General features: G+C 43.9%; 1 protein-coding gene across 1 annotated transcript in view; it reads right to left on the reverse strand.

Annotated features, from left to right (window-relative positions):
- LOC147423305 (NADH-cytochrome b5 reductase-like protein) overlaps positions 1 to 20000 on the reverse strand; it is a 90415-nt gene that overhangs the window by 41506 nt on the left and 28909 nt on the right. The window contains exons 2-6 of the mRNA XM_086501032.1: positions 8536 to 8584; positions 8291 to 8366; positions 8113 to 8172; positions 7895 to 7945; positions 7660 to 7714 (exon numbers count right to left, since the gene is read on the reverse strand). Of these exons, the coding sequence (XP_086357158.1) occupies positions 7660 to 7714; positions 7895 to 7945; positions 8113 to 8172; positions 8291 to 8366; positions 8536 to 8584 (291 nt within the window). The remainder of the gene's footprint in view (positions 1 to 7659; positions 7715 to 7894; positions 7946 to 8112; positions 8173 to 8290; positions 8367 to 8535; positions 8585 to 20000) is intronic.

The following is a 20000-nucleotide window of genomic DNA, read 5'->3' on the forward strand; positions in this document are numbered from 1 at the left end:
GAATAATCCCCACAGTGTTATCATTACCTTTAACAAGTATGAGCAACCTAAATGTGTTTGGGATTTTCTCCAAGCATCTCAAATAAGGATGAGCCCAAATAACTACTTTTATAAGAAAACATAAATGAACGGCATGCTTATGTGAATTTAATTTATGTGTTACCGGCAACAAATATTTCTTGTGGAGAGGAGTGGTACAAGGATGAAGATATAAGTGCCAAAAATAGAGGTTCTAAACTTTAAAACCCGGTATGTCAATAAGGACGTCGATTATGGGATCCAAAAATACATTTATTGGACTTTTATGTATTTATGAACCTCTTCTAGAATAAACGTATGATAATTATTTTTGCCTTGGGAATGTTTTCCTTTTTTTGGACCTATTGTGATTTCTTGAATAAACAACTTTTGGGTTGTAACTTGACGTTTTTGTTATTTCATAATTAACTTGTGTAATGGAGGTGTGTGTGTGTCGATGACTCACCAACTTCCTCGTGGAATTTGAGTGAATATTCTTTCACAATTAATCACTAGAGATTATGTCTAGATGGGGATTGAGTCCAACGTTTCATCTTGACCAGATGGTACGGTGCCAAGAAAAAGAGGCAATTGTCCACAGATTCTATTGTACCCAACACCTTCAGGGCATTGTATTATTGCATCGCACGTAACCCCAAGTTTGCACTTCCCGACCATAAGGCAACACTTGTCGGAACCATGGAATGGGTTCTGTCCAAGATGGATAAGGAGATATAAATCAGAAGCAAGTAATATATATCGACGTGCATAAATCACTTTTAAAACCGACAAGAGAAACATGGTAAGTGAAAGTCATTCTTCCCTTGGTATTAGCTATTGGATACTTTGATATTGTGATGTTTAATGTATGGGATCGAAAGTGTGATGAGCGCACGGCGGTGTGTGCAAGTGAAAGAGCACGCGAGGAAGTGCAATGTGTGTGCAGAGAGGGGAGGCGAAGGCCAGTAGTAGGAGAGGAAGCGCTAGCAGAAGAGAGAGGGCTCACGTTTTTGGGGAAAACTCAATAAGTGAGTTTTGGGTTTTCCCACTTTTATTATAAGTGACCTTTAAAAAATGCGTCCAGGTTCATATTCAAAGTATAAAAATGTACAAAAAGGGATTATTTAAGCCTTTAACCCAACAACCTCCCACTTAAAGGCATAAATGGCGCCTTTAAGCTACGTGACTCCCACCATCTCTATGCATAAATGATGTTGTGCTTTGGGTAAGCACTTAGTGAGAGCATCGACTGGATTTTGTGATGTATGGACCTTAACCAATGTAATAAGGCCATCCTCAAGTACTTCTCGTATGAAGTGATACTGCACATCAATATGCTTTGTGCGTGCATGAAACATGGCGTTCTTTGCCAGACATATAGCACTCTGGCTATCACAACCAAGCATAGGTGCCTTGGCAGGCAAGCCAAACTCACTGCATAGGCATGCTAACCAAATAGCTTCTTTGGAAGCCTCAGTCGCTGAAATATATTCAGCCTCTGTAGTAGACAATGCAACAATCTTTTGCAATCTAGAACACCATGAAACAGCACCTCCTGCAAGAGTAAATACATAGCCACTTGTGGATTTCTGTGTATCCACATCACCAGCCATGTCAAAGTCACAAAATCCCTTCAACTCCATTGGTCCTTTACCATAGCAGAGGCATTTGTTTTTAGTCCCTTTCAAGTACCTCATAATGGACTTCACTGCATCCCAATGCAACCTGCCTAGATTAGCCATAAACCGGCTCACAACTCCCACTGCATGGGCTATGTCAGGCCTAGTAGCAACCATAGCATACATAAGTGAACCACAAGCTGAAGCATAAGGCACACTTTGCATGTCATTGGCTTCTTCCTTTGACTTGGGACAATCATTCTTGAAGATTTTAACATATGGCTGTAATGGCACACCAAGAGGCTTTGCTTCAGCCATGTTAAATCTGTCCAACACCTTTTCAATGTACTTTTCTTGCGACAAATACAATAGGCGCTTGTCTCTTTGCCGTATGACACGCACTCCAAGTATATGTTCAGCTGCCCCAAGGGCTTTCATTGAAAACACAGATTTCAGCTGCCCTTTAAGAGCATCTACAGTGCTTCTTTTCTTTGCAGCTATCAACATATCGTCTACATAGAGCACAAGAATAATCGGGCTGCCTTCCTCATCACGTTTAGTATACAAACAATGGTCTGCATGGCTTCTTTTGTAACCATGTTTAAGCATGAAGCGATCAAACTTTTTGTACCACTGTCTACATGATTGTTTCAGCCCATACAAGCTTCTATTGAGCATACATACCAAATGTTCCTTGCAAGGGATGACAAAACCCTCGGGTTGCTTCATGTAAAGCTCTTCTTCCCATAGTAACAGGGAACGGGCGGAACGGACCCTAAATGTTCCGAAACGGCGTTCTGAACGGGTCTGGCTCTCGAAACGGAGTCGGGAACGGAACACCGTTCCAGAACGGGGTGTAACCAGAACGGGGGGGAACGAGGCGGAATGGCACCCAGAACGGCGGAACGGGAATCCGGAACGGTCAAACCAAAAAGTCAACTTTTTTCACTAGCTATTTGGGGGCATGTTTGGGGCTATTTGGGGGCTATTTGGGGTCAGATTTGGGGCTATTTGGAGGGCTGATTTGGGGCTATTTGGGGGCTATTTAGAGGGCTGATTTGGGGCTGTTTGGACCCTGGAGGCTCGTCTCACCTCCTCCTCAAGCTCTCAACATCTCTACTGAGCTACTCTCCTTGCTAAAGCTTTAAGCTTGGACATGGAGCTCTGGCTTCTTCCTGTTCCTTTTTGGCGGAAAGCACAACACCCTCAAAGAACAAATGTGGCTTCTACCTCTCTTTCTCAAGCTCCATCCCTCCCTCTCGTGTCTCAAGCTCCATTCCTCTCTCTCTCTCTCTCTCTCTCTCTCTCTCTCTCTCTCTCTCTCTCTCTCTCTCAGAGTCAAACTCCATCCTTGTCTCAAGCTCCGTCATCGTAAAACGTGTGTAAATATGGCTCTAATTAGGATGGTCGAATTCAAAAGCTTAGCTTATAGTTTTTCACTAACATATGAGCCTATAATACATATAATATATATAGTTTCTTTGGTCTACCGTTCCGGCCCCGTTCCCGTTCCGACCCCTCTCCTCCCTCCCGTTCCGCACCCTACCGTACCCGTTCCCCGTTCCCCTTCCCGGTAACTATGCAAGTTCTTCCACATCACCATGCAAGAAAGCGGTATATACATCCATTTGGTCCATTTCCAAATCAAGAGCATCCACAATGGCAATCAATACACGCAAAGTTGTCATCTTCACAAAAGGAGAGAACACTTCCTTAAAGTCTATGCCCTTGGTTTGAACATATCCCTTTGCCACAAGCCTTGCCTTATACTTGGGTTTTGCATCAACAGTTTTGATTTTATACACCCATTTGTTAGGAATGGCCTTCCTTCCTTTGGGCAATTCAACCAAATCCCAAGTATGATTAGCATGCAAAGCTTTAATCTCTTCCTGCATAGCAAGCTCCCACTTGTCGCTATGCTCACATGTCTTTGCCTCTTTATACGTAAGAGGCTCTCCCTCATTTGTCAACATAATGTAATGCAAAGAGGGGTCATATCGACTCACAGGCCGTCTTTGACGAGTAGACCGCCTCACCCAATGATCCACATTATCCGGCAATGGGTTTACATCAGGTGGCACTACAAAATCATCAACAATGGGCTGTTGTACATCATTTTCAGCACCATTTTCAGCATTGTTTCTTGGCTGCAGATGCCCTTCAGGAGCCTCAATTTGCTGTCCAACATCATCTGGCTCAAACACCACTGGATCATCTACATTTTCAGCCATTTGTGGTGCATCTTGAGGGTCAAAAATAGGCCTAACAGGTGGCTGGTCATGCTGAAATTTCACCCTTTTATGGTCATGCTTTGAGGCACAATTATTTTGAAGCAGCCTTGCCTCATTAAAAACAACATCCCGACTGCGTACAGCCCTTTTGACTTGAGGTAACCAAATCCTGTAACCCATTTCGCCTTCTTCACCATATCCCATGAAGAGGCCTTTAATGGACTTCGCATCTAGTTTACTCCTCAACTCGGGTCTAACATGCACAAAAGCTTCGCAACCAAAAATGCATTAGTGATCATATGAAGCAGGCTTGCCAGACCAAACCTCTTCAAGGATGTCACCTTTCAAAGACATGTGAGGGGATCGATTGCATATATGCACTGCAGTTTTTAAAGCTTCTCCCCAAAATCCATGAGAGAGATTAGTTGTGGATAGCATGCATCTCACCCTCTCACAAAGTGTCCTATTGAATCTTTCAGCCACACCATTAGAAGAGGGACTGTATGGTACAGTAAGCTCCCTCTTAATGCCCAAATTTTCACAAAACTTGTTAAATTCAGCACTTGTGTACTCCCCCCCATTGTCTGTACGCAAGCATTTTAGCTTTCTACCTATTTGGGTGGTCACAAATGCATGAAATCTCTTAAACGCAGCAAAGGCTTCATCCTTAAACTTAAGCAAATAAACCCAAATTTTCCTAGAATGATCATCAACAAAGGAGACAAAATAACATGCACCACCCATAGACTTAGTAGGCATGCTACATACATCGGAATGTACAAGATCAAGCACACAAGATTTACGAGAGACACCAGAGTAATAAGAACACTTTACTTGCTTGCCATATTGACACTCATTACAAAAGTCAAGCTTTGTGCCTTTAGCATCAAGCTTGTTCAAAGTACAAAGCTTAGAAAGGCCCTTTTGGCTCATATAGCCAAGTCTCTTGTGCCACAACTCCATGTGAGAGTTAATTTCAGCCAATGCAATAAACTTGCCCAACACAGCCTTTCCATGCATGCAATAAAGTGTCCCTTTCTTTGTGCCCTTTACAATCAGCCTTGAGCCTTTAGTCATTTTCCATGACCCTCTCTCAAACAAGATGCTGTAACCATGCATATCCATCTGACCAACAGAAAGCAGACTCTTCTTGATTCCCGGCACATATTGAACATCATGCAAGACAAACTCATTTGTGCCATCTATGGAGAGATGCACAGTGCCAATACCCTCAATGGAACATGCATGATTGTTTCCAAGGTATACATGGCCACGCTTGCCCGCATCAAAAGTAGAGAAACACTCCTTGATAGGAGTCACATGAAATGAAGCACCGGAATCAACAATCCAAGTCTGAGACAATGCATCATTGACAGTCAACAAAGCATCAATAAGATCACTCTTGGTGATCTGCATGTCCTGTGAATGAACATTTAGAGAGGCATCAAAGTCATAAGCATCATCATCTGACAAAGTGGCACACAAGATGTCCTCTACATCTGACAACTCCTCAATCACGACACTAGAAGCCACATTGGCCTTCTCTTTGTCCTTTGAGCTATCCTGTGCATCTGCCTTGACTTCCTTCTTCTCTTTCTTTTTGTCTCCGCCATTCTTTTTTCTTTCTAACTCAGCTTTATAGTACCTGCAATCAGGTTTCTTGTGACCTTTCCTGCCACATTGATAGCAAGTCACATCACCCTTGCCTTTGCTTGCATTTCCCCTTTCTTTACTCTTACTCTTACTCCTTTGTGCATAAGCATTCTTCTTCTGCTAGCGCTTCCTCTCCTGCTGGCCTTCACCTCCCCTCTCTGCACACACATTGCACTCCCTCGCGTGCTCTTTCACTTGCACACACCGCCGCGCGCTCATCAATTGGTATCAGAGCCTCAATTAGGGTTTGTCCCAAACCTGCAAACGCTGAATTTCAGCCAAGAAGGTCAACTTTTACGCGAGATTTTGCAATTTCGTCGCCAATGTAGTGGCTTCCCTAGCTACTAAGTGGAAAGGGATGGTGGCCAAAAAATTCCACAAAAGAGGTTGTCGTGCAATCTTCTCTCTCGAGCTACGAGTACATCTGATCAAGCATTCTCTAAAGGAGTTCCATATCTGTAACGATGAGTGCATGAAAAGAGATAGATGATCATGATGCAAAAGGCACATCCGTAAACAAAAATCGTATCCTTGCAGTCCAACCATACATGGGAGTGACTATAGCCAACGTGGATTGAAGTAACATCTTCCAAGGTTCATTGCTTGAGAAAAATCCCCTAACAATGAGCTTCGTAAGAAGTGCACAACTTTATAACTCAGAATCAATGATACCCAAACCACCCTTCGCACCGGGAAGAGTTTCTATACACCATCGCACTCTAGCTCGAGTTTCACGAGTGCCGTCTCACCCCTCAAAAAGGAAGTTCTGAATCAAGCGCCTCAACTGCACCATAAGTCCCTCATGCACCGATGCACTGTACCAAGTAGAGGCCAACAATACCTAATTGGCTACCAAAGCTTGACAAGCCAAAGAAAGATGTTGCGACAGCCAATAGCAAAGCTTTCTGCGCATCGATTGCATAACAAGTGCAAACTGTTGCTCCGAAGTCACAACTAGATCCACTTGAAACCCCAAGTATCTACAAGACAAGTCCCAATCAAGTAAAACCATCCACTGTACCCCATGTCAGCATGTCATCGGTCCCGACAAGAATACCAAAAAACTTGTGCCACTTGATACATGCACCACTAGCCAAACAATATACATCCAAAGAGTGACGAATTTCATCCAAAACACCCGTGCCATAGTCTAAAAACACTAGAGTGTCATCAGCATACTCCTGATCTACTAAATCTGGCTCATCCTCAATTGGCATGAGTAGACCTCTAACACCTGGCTCCTGTGCTATGAGGAAATCTAACATCGTCTCCGCCAAATACAAGTAAGCTGCTAACGGAAAGCCCTGCCTGCCTGAATGAAAGAGCTCAAACGAGCATTCAACAAATCCTCCAATGGTCACTCTACCGAAAGTTGACATGTACGGTGCCGAGACTCCTCTAATCCAACCATCCGAAAAACCCATCCGAAGTAGGGATCATCCTAGAAAACTCCAGTCCATTCTGTCATATGCCTTCTCAGAATCGAGTAGGGGGATCGCCAAGGGCGGGGGGCGTATAGTACGATTGAGCCCACTCTACTGCCTGATGAAAGTAAAACAAATTGTCCAGAATACACTGATCCTAAACAAAATTTTGTCTGAGAATTGTGTATAAGGTCTGGCAGAAGAGGAAGCACTCTAGCACTAATCAATTTGGCCAATATCTTATAAACCAAAGAGGCGGATGTCATGGGCCGCCATCGTCTAAAACAAGTAGTGCCCCCTATCTTTGTATAAGAGAGATGAGGCTTGAATACATCGACTGTAGCATAAGACCCATATCAAAAATTTCATGGCAGCCTCCCAAGAGCCACAACTATACTACATCCCAATAAGTCGCGAAAAAGCCTCTAGAACATCATCACCTGGACAAGAGGAGAGTGACAAACTATTCGCTACATCTCACAACTAATCCAAGGAAGAAGGATCCATCAACTGAGGCACATGTCTGTAGAGAGAGAGAGAGAGAGAGAGAGAGAGAGAGAGAGAGACCCCCAACCCTGAAACTGAAGATTCGAGATGAAATAGGCAAACTAACGCAACTTAAACTAAAAATCGTCTATTGAATACTATACAATTTATAAAAAAATGACTGGAAGAAACATGTATATAGAAGTGAACACTACCCTGGGGACTCACCTTCACCATCAAATCAAAATAACCTTGAGAGTCTGGTGGTGATATTGGAGTGTACCTAGCAGACACATTTACATCAACTGAAATAGATTGCAGGTAAAAGATAAGGACAACCTGACAGTCATGCCAAACTCATTGAAATCCATATTTCAGGTGGCACAAGTCAACAGTTAGCACATGACATGCAAAAAACTGAAAGTTTATTGCCACAACATGAAGTAACAGAATGGAGACTTACGGTCTGATGATATAATTGGGTTTTCCATCATCTTTATTGCCAATTTGAGCCCTATGAAAGAACAAAAAACTTTGTTACCTGTTGCTAATTGGACAATTAATGAGTAAAAGAGCTCCCCTCATCATGGCTTTCATTTTAAAATCATATTTGAGTTTATAATGTGCCCATGTTAATACTAAACACGTTGAATTGATCATAGAAAAGAGGTTGTTGAGAACCTTGTTATAAGACATGAGGCGACGTCTAACCCTAGCTTCTCATCATCATCAAACGTAAACCTGAAGCAGATAAAACAAAATATAGTCTTTGAATGATACATTTCTGAGCATAACACAAAAACACTTTAAAAGTATTGATTGTTGTTGATCGAGAGAAACCATCATCAAGCAGGCTAACCTGTAAATATTTGTATTAGGACTGACTTTAATTGTGTCCCCTAGCTTGAAGCTGGTCCACTCATTTGGCCTTAAAGCTGACTCAGATGAATAATTAGGAAGGAATGAAGACATTTCGTTAGATAGAAATTGTCAAAGAAAACCATTGCCATTATTGTTTCAAGTTAGCATCAGCAATCACACCCTAAGGTTCGAATCGTCAGTTTTCCTAATTGTCTTGCCTTCTGCTTTCCCTACGATCTTTACCTGTTTTCTCAATCTTTTCGGCTTCAGAGTGCGCTTCATCTGAGAGCATCTGCAACATTCAGGGGAAAAAGAAGCCAGATCACGTTATGAAGAAAGCATATAACCCTGGTTCGAACAAATAGTCAAATAAGTGTTTGCCATCTGCAATGTTCGAGTAACAGCAAACACAGAAGCCATGTCGCGTTAAGAATTATTTATAACCACAGTTTAATAACTTTGCCACCTACAAAGTTTAAGGTCAACCAATTAAGCTATATTGCATTCGGAAGAAAGATACATCATGGCAGATTGGGTTGATTCTGCTTTTCAAGAAAAGACATCTTCTATTGATTAAATACCCTGAGGTAACCCTAAAACTCATCACAAAAAGAGGGACGAATCTGCTTTTTGTAGGGCGCTCCGCTTTAAAGGCCTTATCTGCTTTTCCTGCTACACTTTTCATGTGGCGCCTGCATGCTCACTTACTAGTTAGTCCAATGCATTTATGCTTAAACACCCACTGCTTAGGCATCCCCGGATGAATTCTCACACAGATGCAAAACAACACTTAGCTCCTCTGTGGCATCTGCATTTCCCAAGAAGCATCAGCTTTCTGGAAAGCTGCTCGCAACCTATCTTCATCCATGTGCTTGCTCCTTGCGTGCAACTTTCACTCGATTTGGAATCTACTCAGACCTTGAGATATCCTCATGTCAGTGCTCAAGTCACCCACCTTGTCATGTACCACAAATACTCATATCTTGGTCTCTCAGTCCCCAAACCTACAAAACAGGTGCTTGACAATGCTCTTTGTCACCTGTCATGTGATGCGTTAGACATGTCTGTTACGGATGGTTGGATACTTCTTCTAGATGCTCTAGTCACCTGAAACTGGCTTGCCACTGATAAGGCGATAATCTCACAGCAACACATAAACAAAACAAAAAACTTTTTAACACTTGTACTTCAAAATCTCAAAGTGGTGTGGTCGCGACACAAAGTGGTGGAATTCCACTCCCAAATGCATTGGCCCCAGAGTCCAGCGCCCCTTTCGGTACTTCTTTTTATATTAAGTAATCTACACAGTAAAACTGCCGGGGAGTCACTACATATGCGCAACTATGCACTCATCTACTAGAACTGGACCATAAGGCTCATATCTAAAGGCACCTGGCCCAAAAGCAACTCATACAGAAGCACTAACTCCAAAAGAAACTGCTTAAAAATAGCGCGCCTCTCACAAACTGTTGACCTGTCAAGCCACTAAAGACCAAGAGGGTTGGGCATCCTAGCCCTAGACCTAGCCAACCTGCACTCTAGCAGAAGCGGAAGCAAAGCAAGAGCCACAGATCTTGTACTCTGTTGAAGCAATATAAAGAAATATTGAAAGGCGTGCCATTGTTTGGGGCCAATGCTCTTTGGGGGTGGAACTACGCCACTCCGTGTCTTGTGTGAAGTGTCTCTCTTTCAATTCAGTTGTTTTGAAGCGTCTAAAGTCTGTTCAGTCTGTTCTTTTCCATTGACATGTGGTGCCCTCTCGTTACAGTGGTATCAGAGCTCTACTCGTGTGCTTTTCTAAAAGCATACCGGTCCTCCTAAGAGGACACAGAGCAAAAAGATCCAAGTTAAGATTTACAATTTATGTAGCAGTTTTGACAACATCTATCATCCGGTGTCTCTTCTCGAGCTGACAACCATGTGGCATGGAGGCTCAGTGTGATTGCTATATCTTTGGACTACTATCACCGCTACGGGAATACTGTCTCTCTTAGCCAGTTTCGGCCATTCAAGAGCTTATGGACCATGCTACAGTCGGCTACAACCTTATAGAAGGAACCTAACCCTAACATTGGTGCAAGTTTTAGGATGGAAAGCCAATCGTCTTTTTGACCTTGATTGACCAAGCTACACCAAGAATGCTTTTTAAGTACGATTTAGACACTTTTGGAACTTTGTTTGAGATTCTGTTTGAAAATACTGCTTGGAATTTGTTTGAAATGGATGTTATTTGTTTTAAACTTGTCTTGATACCGATTTGAGTTTATTTGATTCTAGTTTGATACTGGTTGCAATGATTTGAAATTTACGCTTGTACTAAACAGAAACTTGATGCTTAAAAATGCCTAAATATCTTTGTCTTAGGCTTTCCTCAGAGGAGCGTTCATGTTTGTGGAAACCTCTGAACGACGCAGACCGGGTGTCTAGATAGCGTTTAGTTGTACGTTGGAAACCTCCGAATGATGCAAATCGGGTGTCTGGGGAGCGTTTAGTTGTATGTTGGGAACCTCCAAGCGACGCACGTTGCAGTCTGGGGAGCGTTTGGTTGTATCAGTCCTGTAAGTTCATGGCCCGAACCTCTTTAGGTTATTTGCTTGGGGAGTAAGGAGACAGTTGTTGAGTAGCTTCAGCCTAAGACCGTCTATCTGGAAGGAGTGCTCAGCGGCGTTGTTTGTTGTGTCTTGTAGGATACACATGTAAGCATCTGTGTTGCATTTTGATGTGCTACTTGAGTGAGATTGCCAGGGTATGCAACTTTACTGCATCGAGACACCCACGTTAGATCAACACGGTCTAGGTGCGATGGCTAATTTTGCTACGCCGGATGTAACGAGAGGGCACCACGTGCCAACGAAAAAGAACAGACCGAACAAACTTTAAGCACTTCAAAACAACTGGATTGAAAGAGATGCACAACACACGAGACACAGAGTGGCAGAGTTCCACCCCAAGAGAGCACTAGCCCTAAACGATGGCTCCCCTTTCGGTATTTCTATGTATTGCTTGAACTATTATAACTATGTAGCTCTGCTCTGCTTCTCCACCCAGTAGAATGCCAAAGAGAGAGCCCACAGTCCGTATTTAAAGGCCCTTGGCCCTTCAAAAGTAGTTTACATGAAAAGCATGCAGTCTAAAAGCATATGGTCCAAAAGCTGGCACCCAAAAGCTGGGAGCGCAATTCGCGGAAATCCGTACAACCCACTGGGTCATCAGCCAACGCAAAGCACGAAAGTCCATACAGCTGCCACGTTAGTTTTTACGCAAGCCAATACGTGTGTGTGAGTGTCCTCCTTTATTTTATTATTTTAGGCCCCTCGGCAGAGATTCTTCAAGTTGTTAGGGGTTAGGATTTTTAATCCTAACCTATTTAATAATTGGGCCACTTAGCGAGGATCTGTAAGTTGGTAAAGACTTCTTCATCTTCTGCTTCAGCTAGGGTTTAGGCCTCTCCGCCAGGATCTTCACGTTTGCTAGGGTTAGGCTCGAGGAGCCCTCACCTGTTAGGTCTTCAATGGCTTGACACATCAGCAGTATGTTACATCCCCCCTTCTTTAGAGAAGAGTAATCATCCGCAATTTTACTCTTTCGCGATTACATCATATCTGCAAAACAACTCAAGTTAGCTCAAAATATCCAAGGGTCAATCCCGAGGGTCATTCAGTTTTCTCATTCCGTATCAGAGCTCTTCTAAAATGATGGAATTCTCCAAGCAGATGGGAGAGATGTTGTGCAAACAATGCTATGACTCCAAAGCTAATAGGCTGATCTAGATGGCGCCTTCCTTTGTCGTCATAGGCTGCTAACAAATCCTCATACTCGCAATCACCATCTTCATGTTTCCAGTGCATGTCTTCAATGATGCGATCTATCATGTCCAAGAATTTATGACTGCAAATATCCATGCTAGGATTTCTTTATGTCAAGGTGGTCGAGCACGCATACCAAGACAACCACCTCTCGTAGGTGCACCACAACTGTAACCTCCGGTATACAGTGTTTGCATTTCCTACGCTCAAGGTGCACGGTCCTATGCGCAATGGCAGGTCCTACAGTTCCCCAAGTGAAAGAAGAGTCCTTGGGCAAAACGCTACAACACACATTCAAACATTAGAGAGAGAGAGAAGAAAAAAAAATCAAAGATTAGTGGATTAGTACAAAATCACAAAGCTCTAATAACAATGTCACGTGCAGCGGACTTGAAATGGTGACAAGATCTAGACTTTACACTTCTTTAGGCTCACAAAATTTCCGATACTAATCCTCCTACGATTCTAGACACTCGTGTCTAGGGATAGGTACATAATTGGCTCTGAAAGTCGATGAAGCATGTCCACGTGGCACACAGAGCCATGTGCACGCGACATTCCCTAACGTTGAAATGGCCGAAGCCGTTACAATAGGGAGTGACTCGCCCTTAAGTTACGCCAGGCCGTGTCGACTCTATTTTAAACTGTGAAAAAGTTTGTGAAGTGTTTTTTAGTGATTCTCTCGTGTGTCGTGCCAGATTTCCCACTTGGGGTTCTCAAGTCTGTTACATCTCTTCTCCATACGTGCCTTGTTCATGTATGTGGCATTCCACGTGTTGTAGATCAAAGTCAAGGTGTCTATCGGATTGCAGGCCAGTCTTCATTGCATCTCCGCTTCCACCTTTGACACATTGATCTTCTTGATCACCTTCAAGGGTCCAAAGTATCTTTTTGACAGCTTTGGGAAAGATTTATTTGCCATGAGTTGTGCTTTAACCTGTTCTTATCAAACTTTAGTAGGACATATTCACCTTCTTTGAAAGTCAAATGTCTCTGTTGTTTGTTTGGCTGCTTCTTTTGTTATTCTTGAGCCGCTTTGCTAGTAGCTCTTACTTGGCTCATTGCTATTTTTTAATCTATAACGAACTCATCAGCAATGAAGATTTTGACTTTTGTGCGAATGATAGGTGGAGGTATCAATTTTCCTTGAATTATCTTATTTTGAGCTTTGCTTGTAGATGTTCCAGCCCCAAATGCACTTCCCCCAAAGACCAGCGCCCCTTCCGTTATTTCTTTCTTATTACTTCGCAAAGGTACAACTCCCCGAGGGTCCATGTCACGTGCACATCTAACCCTATGTGCATGTGGACGAGCTATTCTACGGTTTAGGACAGCCTAGGAAGTGTTTTGGTACCTTTGTGAGTCACGTCTCTACACATCCCAATACTTGCAGTACCGGTACCTAGCAGCACAAGTACCACTTCGCATTTTTCACCAACACATCCAGCACCCATGGCATTTTTCCTAGCATCAGCCCACAGCACCCAATTAGCCCCGTAGTACCATGCCAACCCTAGCGTTAGCAATTTTCGGCCATAAACTCGCCGTACCGTCGCAGATCAAGCAATCACACCAAGATTTTCACATTCAGCCCTCAAATCAGCCAGCATTTTTCAATTTCTAGCCCACCCTCAACACGGCCATAGTAGTCAGCCATAGCCTCGTCGATGGTTGAAGATCCCATCAGTTCCACTTGCGTTTTTGCATTTCACCCCTTAGCCTATCAGATCCAAGCATCAGTAGCAAGATCCCATCAGCATCTCAGCATCTAGATCCATTGTATCGGCATTTGTGCAATCTAAAGCATATATCTCTCTAGCGATATATAGAGAGAGGGGCCCTTCGAGGGGGTTTTGGGACCCCATTCGGTGTTGGTCTCCTTCTCTCTCTATCACCTACAGAACCTTCACTCACAGTACTATTCTCTTCTCTCACTAGTCTATTGCACATTTCTCACATGAAGTAAAAGAAACTCTCTTGCAGTAAAAAGAACCTTGAGTACGCATTGAGCACTCATCCTGAGCATTCACCATCAATCACTTCTGCTGCACATTTCAGCCCAGCTCTCCGAGACTCTACGTCCAAATGCTCTCTAGAGAGTGGCCCTCAGGACACTGACAAATAGTACACGGGATGCCCCAAAAGCATCAGGTTCAAAAGCTTCAGTTCCCAAAACCATGCAAAATTCAGCCAACTCTTCAACTAGCGCAAAATGCAGAAATGCGTACATTGTGCCATGTCATCATGTCAATGGAAATTACAAAAATCAGCCTCAACCCTTGTGCTCTGACTTTTAAGGGTTTTAGGCCCCTCGAGTGGAGCTCCAAAGTTAGTAGGGGTTAGATTTTTAAAACCCACCCCCTAGGCCCCTCGACCACATCTTCTTTGGTCCTCTTGTGTCACAAGTTGATGATGAGGCATGCCCAACCTAGTGAAATGGCCGAGAGGACAAGGGGTTAAAGGGTTTTAACTCTAACCCAGAAAGAGGCCAAGAGGCCTAAAAGGTGATTAGGATTTGAAAACCTAACCCACCAACTTGACCAACTCGAAGAGCACCAGTCGAGGGGCCTAAACCCTAAAATACAAAGCGTAAAAAACTAAGCAGGGTTTTTGTCACAAAGTGATGACGTGTCTGCTCGAGAGCATGCGGGAAACCCTAGCCTTGACTGCTGCTGCAAACCCTAATTCTGTAAACCCTGACCCTAAAACCTGCAAACCCTAAAATCTGCCAAAAACCCTAACCCTAAAATCTGTCCTAAACCCTAACCCTAACCCTAGCAGCAGAGGACAGATTTCTGGATAATGCGTTGGAATGCTGACATGGCACCGTACGAAAAAAGCAGATGTTTTGCGCAGCCCTCCAACGACGGCAGCTTGTTGCTTTTTTCTCTAGGCATGGGCAAGGAGAGAGAGAGAGAGAGAGAGAGAGAGAGAGAGAGAGAGAGAGAGAGAGAGAGAATTGATTGCTTTATTTTGTAAAAACTCAAGTGAGTTTGTGAGAGAAACAAAAAAAGAGAGTTTGCTTTTGATTTGGAAGCTTTTGGGGCTCTGCTTTTGGGCATCCCTTGTAAACTTTAAATAAGCGGTGAGGGCTCACTCTGCAGGGCATCTGGACGCAGAGTCTGAGAGTGAAACCCTAACCGCTCTCTTGTACTTCGACTTTGATTAATACATAAAGAAATACCGAAAGGGGCGCCAACCTTTGGGGCCAATATCTCTAGGCACGGAACTCCGCAGGGCCAGTGCAAATCTATTGTGATCTGTGAATTGTTTTGAAGTGGTTATTTGGTGTTGTCGTGATTGATTCTTGACTTGGAGTCTCCAAGTCTGTTAGAGAGGTATCAAAGCACGGCCGATTTCTCTTCTATGGGAAATCCGATGCCCGATTTTTTTTTCCACGGCACCTATGGCTTCACGCAAGGATCAGTCGACTCCCTCTGCATCTGGAGATGCGGGCAGGGATCACAACGAAGATTCTGGCAGAGAGTATGGCCCGCCTCGACCTACTCAGGTGGAGCAACGAGAGATGAAGCGTCGTCAACTGATCGGCGATGCAACAAAGATGATGCTCAGTTTTGCGAAGGATCAAAAATTGGCAAAATATATGAGCGAGACTTCTTTTCAGGAAGTGCATGCGCAGTGGCAAAAAACCACTACACCACCCCCGAAACCCGCTCTTAAGAAACCTTCTGATCACAAGCAATATTCAGAGAAGGAATTAGAAGAGGTGGTTGATGCACAGATTGCTCAACTTTTTTGACGCGCAGAAGAAAGCTAAAAAGCACGGCAAAGAGCAAAAGAAAGGCACTGACTTCCCAGGTTATTTGGGTCGTCAGTCGACATTTGACAAAGCAAAGAAACAGAAGAAGCATGTTCACTTTGAAGGAGTACCCAGTTCTTCTTCTTCTTCTTCTTCTGACAGTTCTTCTAGCTCTTCAGATTAGAGCGAAGAAGACAGAAAAGGCAAAAAGCGAAGCAAGAAACAACGCTTCGAAAAGGGCAAGAAAGAAGCCTAAATCTCGCCCACTGACTGACAGTTCTACTGAGGACTCGTCCGACGTCTACAGACAGTTCAGACTCAGATGACGGAAACTTTTATGCCAGCAAGAAGAATTTTTATAAAGCCAACCAGTATGACTTTCTGGAAGATAAAAGCAAGAAAAGTCCGAGAGTTTAAGGAAGGTGGACAGTCGATCAAATTTGACACTTTTTCAGGATACTCGGATGCTTCGAAGGCTCTGTCTTTTATACAACACTTTGACATCGCTTTCGCGGGAGGACGCTACTCAGAGCACTCCAAGATTCGGAGAGCTGCCTCTTACTTTAAGGGGAATGCTCGAACTTGGTGGTCCACGCTTCTTTTAAACAAGACTGCGCCAGTTAAATGGCTGAAATTTAAGAAGCTTTTTATTTCTTCTTGGTTGACGCAAGAGTATGAACGCGATATACGAGCTGCTTGGAACCAACTTCGGATTACCAAGAGAGATACAATAAATGCTTACTGTGAAAGATTCTGGTGCTCTTTTCTACCCGCCTCTTCATTCAAGAAGATCTCGTTCAGAGAACAGATTGAGCGGTTCACCTTGGGTCTACCTACAGAGATCCGAGATCACTGCTTGGAATAGAAGTCAGCTTCTATTCAGGAGTTGATGAGTCATGCGAAGCGGGGCTTTGCCATTCACTCTGGCAATCTGACCTACCCCACAGATGAGGCCATGACACAACGAGCTGAACAGACTTCTGGGAATGAAAGTAGAAAGAGAAAGAGCAACCCAGAGAAGAAGGATGCACGACCCAAGCTTACTCCTCAGGAGCGAGCTCGCTTCATCAAGGAGGGGAAGTGCTTTGGATGCGGGGAACATGGACATATCTCCGCGAAGTGCCCTAAAAAGGCACAGAAAGAACAGAATGATAAGGACGACAACAAGCCAGAGAGTTCGAGAGCAGCTGAAAAGGCAAGATGAAAACAGGACTAGTTCCAGATTGTGTGGGTACCAATCCCAACACCATGGACGAGAGTACAGAACTCTGCCGAGCTTGGGGCAAAGTGAAAGATCAAGAGGCCCTGATCTTCTTTGATGGAGGAGCCAAGGCCAACTTCATTTCACCGGAATTGGCGGCGCCGCTCGAGATCACTCCCGATCGGATGGGATCACTTGCGGAGGCAGTTCTAGCAGCGGCAGGGACGTAGCCATTACACCTGTCATTGGCAAACTTCGGTTGCATTGTCAGGGGTATTTGGGGCATGAGGACTTTTTCATAATGCCCTTGGAGGGTTGTGATGTTCTCTTAGGGATTCCCTGGTACCACAAGAACAACGCCGTGGTCGATTATCGGGCGAGGAAAGCAACTTTGACTACAGAGAAGGACAGAACCATTGTACTTGGTATTAAACTAAAGGGCGAATCTGTCCCTATTGTATCGGCTTCGGCCATTTCTAAATTAACGAAACCCAATCTGTTTGTTTACTCGATCTTTATGAAAGAATTGAGCGATAAAAATAGGACAAATATGTCTAAACTTGATAAAGAACGCCAAGATTTTCTCCACTCTCCTGTCGTCCTGAAGACCATACCATTGATCTGATACCTGGAAGCACACCACCGAAACGGCCACCTTACCGTGTGAGCCGAGCACAGAATGAAGAGATTATGAACCAAGTGAAAGACCTCTTGGAAAAGGGTCTTGTCCAGCCTAGTACTCCACAGTATTGCTCTACAGTGTTGTTGGTTTTGAAGAAAGACGGATCTTGGAGAATGTGCATCGATTATAGAGCTCTCAACAAAATCACCATCAAGAACAGATTTCCGATTCCTAGGATCGATGATATACTCAACAGGTTACATGGATCCTTGTGCTTTAGCAGGATTGATCTGAAGAGTGGATATCATCAGATCAAGATCGTGCCGGGAGACGTCTACAAGACAGCTTTTCGGACGACTTTTGGGTTATTTGAGTTTTTGGTGATGCCTTTTGGCTTAACCAATTCTCTTGCGACATTTAACCGGATGATGGACAGGATTTTTCGATAGTACACGCTATTTGTTGGCACTTTCTTTGACGACATCATTGTTTTCTCCAAGAATGAGACAGAACACAGAGATCATCTGCTTCAGGTCTTTCAGGCATTACGAAATCACAAGTTAGTGATTAATGCAAAGAAAAGTGAATTTTTCCTACCAGAGATACACTTTTTGGGACACATTGTCTCAGCAGCAGGAGTGCAAATGGATCCGGCCAAGATAGAGACTATCCGTGATTGGCCCGATTTGAAGAATGTCCATGAAGTTAGAAGCTTCATGGGACTGTGTTCGTAGTATAGACGGTTCATTTGAAAGTTTGCAGACGTTGCTTCCCCTTTGCATATCTTGACACAGAAAGGAGTCCCTTTCTCGTGGGGACCCACAGAAGTGACTGACTGTCTTTCAGACATTGAAAGAGAAATTGACTACGGGACCAATTTTGACTTTGCCGGACTTGCACAAGTCATTTGAAGTATATTGTGATGCTTGTGGTCGTAGTCTGGGTGCGGTCTTAATGCAAGGAGGCCATGTCATTGCTTACGAGAGCCGATTGTTCTCGAGGCCGGAGATGACAGCACAGATTTATGAGAAAGAGCTTTTGGCGATTATCCATGCTCTTACTCAGTAGCGGCATTACCTACTGGGAGCGGATTTTACTGTCTTTACAGACCATCAGAGTTTGCGCTACTTCTTGTCACAGAAGCAACTTTCGGAAAAGCAGATGCGGTGGGCGAACATCTTGTCACAGTTTCACTTCCAGATTGTCCATGTGCAGGGACAGAAGAATGTGGTGGCAGATGCTTTGTCTCGGAAGCTGTTGATTCTGGCTATTTCCGCGATACATCATATAGGAGCTTCGAGGATATGGTCGACCAGTATGCCACAGATACAGATTTTGCAGATGTTTTCACACGGATACGGGATGGGGAGACAGTAGCGGGATACTCCATTCGGGAAGGCTACTTGATGAGAAAAACCATGTTGTGCGTTACACAGCCGTTGAGGAAAAAGGTTATGACTGAATGCCACTGTCCACCTTTTACTTTCACCGCAGCATTGCTACCACCATGAAAGGGGTAGAGAGATACTTCTTTTGGCCGAGACTCAAAAAGGATGTGGAAGAGTTTGTGCGCAGTTGCTTAGTATGCCAGAAGGTCAAGTTTGACAGGCATAAAGCACAGGGATTGTTACAACCTTTACCCATACTCACCCGCCCCTGGAAAAGTATTGCAATGGATTTCATTTTTTATCTCCCGAGAACACAGAGTGGTCAGGATGCTATTTAGACTATTATTGACAGATTTAGCAAACAGGCTCATTTCATTCCAGTGAAGAAAACAGTCAAGCCGGATCACTTAGCGAGACTGTTTGTGGCCCAAATCTTCAGATTACATGGCATGCCTGAGACGATCGTCTTCGACAGAGACCCCAGATTTACGAGTTTGTTTTGGAAGGCAATTTGGGAGAACATTGGCATGCGGTTGCAGTTCTCGTCATTGTTCCACCCGCAGACTGATGGGCAATCTGAGATTGCAAATTCAGTGGTTCTAGATTTATTGAAGTCTTATATCTCAGATCAGAAGACTCAATAGGAAAGGTACCTACCTTTGGTGGAATTTGCCTACAATAACACGATACACTCTTCGACGGGGAAGGCGCCATTTGAGATTGTTGAAGGTGCTGCGAAGGTTCCACCCTTCCTAAGCACGAAAGATAAGATCTTTGAAGCGGATGAATATACCATAGTTACCCGGAACGCGGAACGGGAACGGCAACGGGATCCCCGTGGAACGGGGGAACGGCTAGGGGTCCGGAACGGGAACGTCGCGGAACGGGAGGTATAAAAAACACCCAAATAGTGCAATTTTTAGCTCCTTGT

The sequence above is a fragment of the Adiantum capillus-veneris genome, chromosome 26, assembly GCF_014529385.1.
Source record: "Adiantum capillus-veneris isolate H3 chromosome 26, ASM1452938v2, whole genome shotgun sequence".
NCBI lineage: Eukaryota > Viridiplantae > Streptophyta > Polypodiopsida > Polypodiales > Pteridaceae > Adiantum > Adiantum capillus-veneris.